This window comes from Beauveria bassiana, assembly GCF_000280675.1.
Source record: "Beauveria bassiana ARSEF 2860 unplaced genomic scaffold BBA_S00018, whole genome shotgun sequence".
NCBI lineage: Eukaryota > Fungi > Ascomycota > Sordariomycetes > Hypocreales > Cordycipitaceae > Beauveria > Beauveria bassiana.
This window is the reverse complement of record NW_007930853.1, coordinates 241,958-248,771: the sequence shown is the minus strand read 5'-3', so window position 1 is coordinate 248,771 and position 6,814 is coordinate 241,958. Positions and strand designations below refer to the sequence as shown.

The 6,814-nt window shown below is 53.3% G+C and overlaps 2 protein-coding genes across 2 annotated transcripts in view; one reads left to right on the top strand and one right to left on the bottom strand.

Moving 5' to 3' along the window:
• The window catches only part of BBA_06277 (isocitrate lyase), a gene marked incomplete at both ends in the record, with an annotated part of 2,109 nt that extends 1,558 nt beyond the window's left edge, over window positions 1-551 (bottom strand). The window contains one exon of the mRNA XM_008601374.1: window positions 134-551. Within this exon, the coding sequence (XP_008599596.1) occupies window positions 134-551 (418 nt within the window). The remainder of the gene's footprint in view (window positions 1-133) is intronic.
• A 2,588-nt stretch (window positions 552-3,139) lies between these two features.
• On the top strand, window positions 3,140-6,608 carry BBA_06276 (ABC transporter; the record flags this gene model as incomplete). The annotated part of the gene is made up of 2 exons (XM_008601373.1): window positions 3,140-3,288; window positions 3,596-6,608. 2 exons carry the CDS (start codon window positions 3,140-3,142, stop codon window positions 6,606-6,608), a joined length of 3,162 nt encoding a protein of 1,053 aa, XP_008599595.1.
• Window positions 6,609-6,814: the final 206 nt, after the last annotated feature.

Genomic DNA, 6,814 nt, shown 5'->3' with positions numbered 1-6,814 from the left:
TCTCTCTCTCTCTCTCTCTCTCTCTCTCTCTCTCTCTCTCTCTCTCTCTCTCTCTCTCTCTCTCTCTCTCTCTCTCTCTCTCTCTCTCTCTCTCTCTCTCTCTCTCTCAAAACAAATAAAGAAAGTCACGTACGTGTGTGGATGGGCTCGCCCTTGGACTCGCGCTCGCGAATCAGGTGAAACAGCTTCGACGCCATGACGGAGCTAGGATACTGGACCGTCTGGCTGCCGCGCTTCGACACGACGTCGGCGGCCGTGTACGGGCGCTTGATGCCGGCGTATCGCGGCGACGACCACCAGGCTTCGACCTCCTTGATCTGCGCGTCGTACAGGGCATCCTCGGCCTCGCCCGCCTTTTGCGACTCGGGCAGCAGCTGAAAGGCGTCGGCCGGCGCGGAGCCGGCAGCGTAGGGGTTCTTGGGCGCGGACATGCGGGTGGTTGTGGCGATGGCACGGATCGCTGCGGGAAAGGGCCGGGTCGTTGTCGTCGTCGTCGTTCGGGAGAGCAGTGCTCGCTTGGGAATGGCTCGCGGCAATGATCTTCGCATCATTGTTGCGGTGAATAAAGTATGGGAAGGGAAGGATTTCGAAAGATTGATGCGGGAGGGTTTTGCACCGCCTTCTTGTACGTGGTAGAAGAAGAGATGATGAATAATGCGTGATTGCTGAGAAAACGGTTATAACGGCAGCGGCGGCGTCGCGGGCGCAGGTCACACAGCCGAGAACAGCCGCGGGGGTGGAGTGAGGGTCTAATTGAGAGCCGAATGCTCACTGAATGACCAAAAAGATTGGTAATTCAGCTTATTTTCCAGCCTTTTTTTTTTTTTTTTCTAAAAAGAAAGATCTTTCATCGATCTCGACTTCTCGTCGTCTTTTCATTTCAAACCTCGTCGATTTTCAATTCGGGCTTCTTCTTTGCTGCCGGCTTCACGGCCAGACTAAAGACCGAACTGAGTAACTAGCGAATTACAAGTGGCTGATAAATCCGGGCGATAACCGAGCATGGGGCTCGGAGTATATTTGCGGTCATGGATGACAATATCTAGATCTTCGAACATTATTGGAAATGTCGAAAAGCAAGGTCAATGGCAAATCATTATTGGCCAAGATGATTTTTAAGGTGGCGACGCCTTCTTACTGTACTCCGTAAAATGTACTTCGTAAAATCAATGGGGCTGGCTGAGAGCCCGCGAGGCCGTTGGCGACAAAGTCTGGACTAGCCAGTGGTGGTATGATATGCTCTAGAAAGATGTAGAATTGTTTGGACAAAGAGTGAATTTCCAAGCATTACACTGCTAAATAGACTTGATCTCATTTGCAAGCAAGTAAGGTCTCGGCTTGACTTTCATGCACTTTCTACTGCCTGTTTACTGCATGATGGCTCGTCTGATCGCCACGTAGCCGGTCGCGTGAATACATCCTGATACCCCGGACAATCAGTATGAGCATGCTGATAGACTCGGCTGCAAATTTTTGCGTCTAAAAGGCTGCCCAGCCAAAAAATACCTCTGACCATATTCTGCGACAGTACCTCGCGCCATTGAAGAGCTATTAGTAGTTGTCGGGTAGTTGTGGCTACTGACTGAATGTCAGGCACATAGCACAGCGCAATTTTTCATGTTTCTCGTAAATCTCCAGTGGCTTTTCAATGTGCAGTCAAATTCATGGTGCTTCCATCGCTGGCACCACCATGATAACCCTCCGCTGCCTCCAATAAGACGGTGCCCTGCCACGGCCAGAGCCGCATACAGGCACGTCCTTCTCACTAAGGTAGGTGGATAAAGAAAGAGCTCAATGCAACGGCAGATCACGGAGTAGCAGCAGCCAGCCACCACAACAGGACTTGCGGTGAAACGTGCGTGAGAGGCTGACTCGGAATGGGTGTGCAGGGTGTGACTACAGTCGGCGGTCGCTGAAGAAGTAATGATGGCCCCACTAGAAAACTTAACTCTTTGGCAGAAAAAAGTACAGGAATGACGGCCAGTGCGATCGTGGTGTGTGAAAGTCGGATTGTCCGAAACGGTGCGTCAAGGTAGTTGCAGGACGGGCAGAGTACTTGTCTCGATGCATGGATTGAGAATCCAAGATGCCAGAAATCCGGCTTGTTGATTTGAACTGTAACGCTCCCAGGCCCGCGATAGGCAGCAAGCCGGTCAAGCACCAAGTCACAGCAAAGTCACAGGCAACTCGTAGCCAAATCACTGACGCTGTACCCAAAACCAGCTCCGAACGGTAATATGCCACCCCTGCGACATCAACACTTTACCAGAAAGGCGCAGGGGATTTTAAAATGCGGGTGACATTACGGAGTGATGCCATATCTTCCCCACGATCTTGCTCCCACAGTCTGCTCCCAAGGCTGGCCAGACTCTGGGGCCGAAAACAGCTTTTGACCAGACGCTGACTTTACCAGCAGACAAGCATCTGAAATGTCCTGTGCCTGGTTCGCCCGAAATCGAGTGGCAACTGAGTGTCTCACCGCCCTTGGCCGAGGCTGTTTTAGGTTTAGCGCAGAGTAACTGATTAGCATCGATAAGCGGCTGTGCCAATCAGAGGGCCAGATAGGCCAGCAGAGAAAAAAAGGCAAATTTTGTACGGGTTACAGGCCTCGAGCCAACCAAAAAAAAATCGCATACCCGGGGCTTCTAGCGTGTGCCACAGATGCACAGCCAGCCAACCAAGCACCTACCGCAGCCCACCACCTCCCACCTCAGACCTCCCAAGGCTCCCACCACCCCTCCAGCAGCGGGAGAAAAAAAAAAGTTGTGGACTGCGCCTACATAAAACTTTCCCACCATCCCTCTCTCCATCCATATCTCTTTTCCTCCACCTCCATATCCTCCTTCTTTTTATTTTGGTCGTCATCCTCTAGACGCCCCGGGTACTGTCCTCCAAACAGTTCCTTTTTGTTTATTTTCTCTCAGTTGTGCAAAGGATCCTCCGCCTTTGAATCAACCCCCAGCCGCTATAGAGCAGAACGACCCCTCCATCGTTTCTGTGGGCTTCGAATAGACCGACATTTGTCGACATTTGTAGACTCCGATAGAACGTTCATCTTACGCTCTCGAGTCTTTTTCTTATACCCTCGGTCCTCCAGACTCGAAATATTCCGCCAACCTTAATCCCGAAATCCACAATCATGTCTGAGAACGCTCAGTCTGTCAAGGTGCTCGACGAGCTCTTCCAGAAGCTCACCGTCTCCAAGGAGGCGGCTGAGATCAAGGAGTCCTCCGCTGAGCTTGCCTCTTTCATCAACGGCCGTATCGAGGACCAGGCTGTCCCTACCAAGTGAGTAATCTATCATTTCTTTTAAGTTTTGGCCTATTGTTGGAGCGCGGCGCTTGCAGAGCAGCTCAATGCTCAATGCCCCGCCACATGCCACTGCGGGCACAAAATTTTTCGCTCTTTTGCGCCCACCGTGGCCACTTGGCCAGGCAACCCCGCCACATCTTGTTGCAACAGTGCGCGATAGCTCCAACGCCTGCTGCCACGAGGCTGTCTGAGAATTGTCTCTCCGCTTGTGTCATGCAGAATATTTTGTTCTCTGAGATTCATGTATTTCTCTCGGTGCGCATAGCTAACAGACACTTTACAGGGTCATTGACGACATCACCAAGAGCCTCACCAACAAAAAGGATGCTGCCGCCCGTGAAAAGGCTGCCGTTGCCATTCAGGCCATTGCCTCTCACTCCGAGGTTTCCGCTCACGTCGAGCCCTACCTTGTTGTCCTTCTCCCTACCCTTCTTGCCGCCGTCGGTGACAAGACCCCCGCTGTCAAGAACGCCGCCAGCGCTGCTGTTCTTGCCATTGCTGGTGCCATCAACGCCAACGCTGTCAAGTCCGCCCTTGTCCCCATCATGGAGTCTATCCGCAACGCCCAGAAGTGGGCTGAGAAGATGGCCGCTCTCGACTTCATTGACGCTCTCGTGACCGGCTCTCCCGCTCAGCTCGCCGTCCGCGTCCCTGAGCTCATTCCCGTCATTTCCGAGGCCATGTGGGACACCAAGAAGGAGGTCAAGGATCGCGCCTACAAGGCCATGGAGCAGCTCTGCCAGCTCATCGTCAACAAGGATATTGAGCGCTTCATTCCCGAGCTCATCAAGTGTATCGCCAAGCCTGAAAATGTCCCTGAGACTGTTCACTTGCTCGGTGCCACCACCTTTGTCACCGAGGTCCAGGAACCTACTCTTGCCCTTATGGTTCCCCTTCTCGACCGTGGTCTTGCCGAGCGTGAGACTGCCATCAAGCGTAAATCCGCCGTCATTGTCGACAACATGTGCAAGCTCGTCGACGACCCCAACATTGTTGCTCCCTTCTTGCCCAAGATGATGCCCGGTCTCCAGAAGAACTACGACAACCTGGCTGACCCCGAGGCCCGTGAAAAGACCAAGCAGGCGCTCGACACCCTTACCCGTGTCGGTAACATCCAGAACGGTGTCATCCCCGAGGCCAAGAATGACGGTGCCCTCAACGTCGTCCTTCCCAAGGTCAAGGACGTCTTCACTCCCAAATACGGCAACTACCTTGCCAAGATGGGCCCCGTTGCCGAGCATATTGCCGCTATCGCTGGCCAGCTCATCGATGAGAAGGAGTTTGAGCTCAGCATCTGGGTCGAGAACCTCAAGGCCTACGTTGCCGTCATCACCGGCATTGACAATGCCGAGGCCATTGTCGACACCATCCGCAAGAAGACCTCTCCCGCTGCCGCTACCGAGGCCGAGGGTGAGCCAGATGATGACGAGGGTGAGGATCTCTGCAACTGCACCTTCTCTCTTGCCTACGGTGCCAAGATTCTGCTCAACCAGACTCACCTCCGTCTCAAGCGTGGTCAGCGCTACGGTCTTTGCGGTCCCAATGGTTCTGGCAAGTCTACCCTCATGCGTGCCATCAACAACGAGCAAGTTGAGGGTTTCCCCAAGCAGAGCGAAGTCAAGACCGTCTTCGTCGAGCACGACCTGGACTCGGAGGATACTGAAATGACTACCATTGACTGGACCATGAAGAAGCTTGCCGAAGCCGGTGTCAAGACCGGCCAGGCTGAAGTCGAGGCCCGTCTCAACGAGTTTGGCTTCACCGAGCAGATGGTCAAGGGTGAGATCTCTGCCCTTTCCGGTGGTTGGAAGATGAAGCTCGCCCTGTGTCGTGCCGTTTTCGAAGCTCCCGATATTCTCCTGCTTGACGAGCCAACCAACCATTTGGATGTCAAGAATGTCAAGTGGCTCGAGGAGTACCTGATTAACTCCCCTTGCACTTCCATCATTGTCTCCCACGACTCTAGCTTCCTTGACAACGTCTGCCAGCACATTGTCCACTACGAGCGCTACAAGCTCAAGCGCTACAGGGGCAACCTGATGGAGTTTGTCAAGCGTGTTCCCTCTGCCAAGTCCTACTACGAGCTCGGTGCCTCCGAGATTGAGTTCTCTTTCCCCGAGCCCGGTTTCCTTGAGGGTGTCAAGACCAAGGCCAAGGCTATTCTCCGTGCCACCAAGATGTCCTTCCAGTACCCCGGAACCTCCAAGCCCCAGATCGCCGACATCACATTCCAGTGCTCTCTCGGCTCACGTATTGCCGTCATTGGTCCCAACGGTGCTGGCAAGTCTACCCTGATCAATGTTCTTACCGGTGAACTTATTCCCACCCAGGGTGAGATCTACCAGCACGAGAACATCCGCATTGCCTACATCAAGCAGCACGCTTTCGCCCACATTGATAATCACCTGGACAAGACTCCTTCCGAGTATATCCAGTGGCGTTTCCAGACTGGCGAGGATCGTGAGACCATGGACCGTGCCAACAAGGTCATCACCGAGGATGATGAGAAGGCCATGGACAAGATTTTCAGAGTTGAGGGCACTCAGCGTCGCGTCATTGGCATCAACAGCCGCAGAAAGTTCAAGAACTCGTACGAGTATGAGTGCTCTTTCGCCCTTGGTGAGAACATTGGCATGAAGAACGAGCGTTGGGTTCCCATGATGTCTGCTGACAACGCCTGGCTGCCCCGTAACGAGCTTCTGGCCTCTCACCAGAAGATGGTTGCCGACGTTGATATGAAGGAGGCTCTTGCCTCTGGTCAGTTCCGCCCTCTCGTCCGCAAGGAGATTGAGTCTCACTGCGCCAACTTTGGTCTCGACGCCGAGCTGGTTTCTCACTCTCGCATGCGTGGTCTGTCTGGTGGCCAGCGTGTCAAGACTGTCCTTGCCGCTTGCTCGTGGCAGCGTCCTCATTTGATCGTCCTCGACGAGCCTACCAACTACCTCGATCGTGACTCACTCGGTGCTCTGTCCAAGGCTCTGAAGAAGTTCGAGGGAGGTGTCATCATCATTACCCACTCTGCCGAGTTCACCAAGGACTTGACCGAGGAGGTCTGGGCCGTCATGGACGGCAAGATGACTCCTTCCGGCCACAACTGGGTTCAGGGCCAGGGTGCCGGTCCCCGTCTCAAGGGCGATGACGACGATGAGGAGGAGAAGTTTGACGCCATGGGTAACAAGATTGTCACCACCAAGAAGAAGGTCAAGCTGTCTTCCTCTGAGGCCCGCAAGAAGAAGAAGGATCGTATGGCTCGCCGCAAGCGTGGTGAGGAGGTCTTCTCTGATGAGGACGACTAAACAATTCGCCCAAAAATTTACAGCGCGAGTTTGTTTTTGTTGTTTTTGCTTTTGCCCTCGTCATTCACCCCCTCTTTCATGCTTTTGAGCACATACACCCTTACATAACTCTTGATTTTTTTCCCTTTTGTTTTGTTATTTCACGCGGGTCATGGTAAAAGAAAAGTTGCAATGATTATTTGATGGTCTGGTTATTTGCATATCGC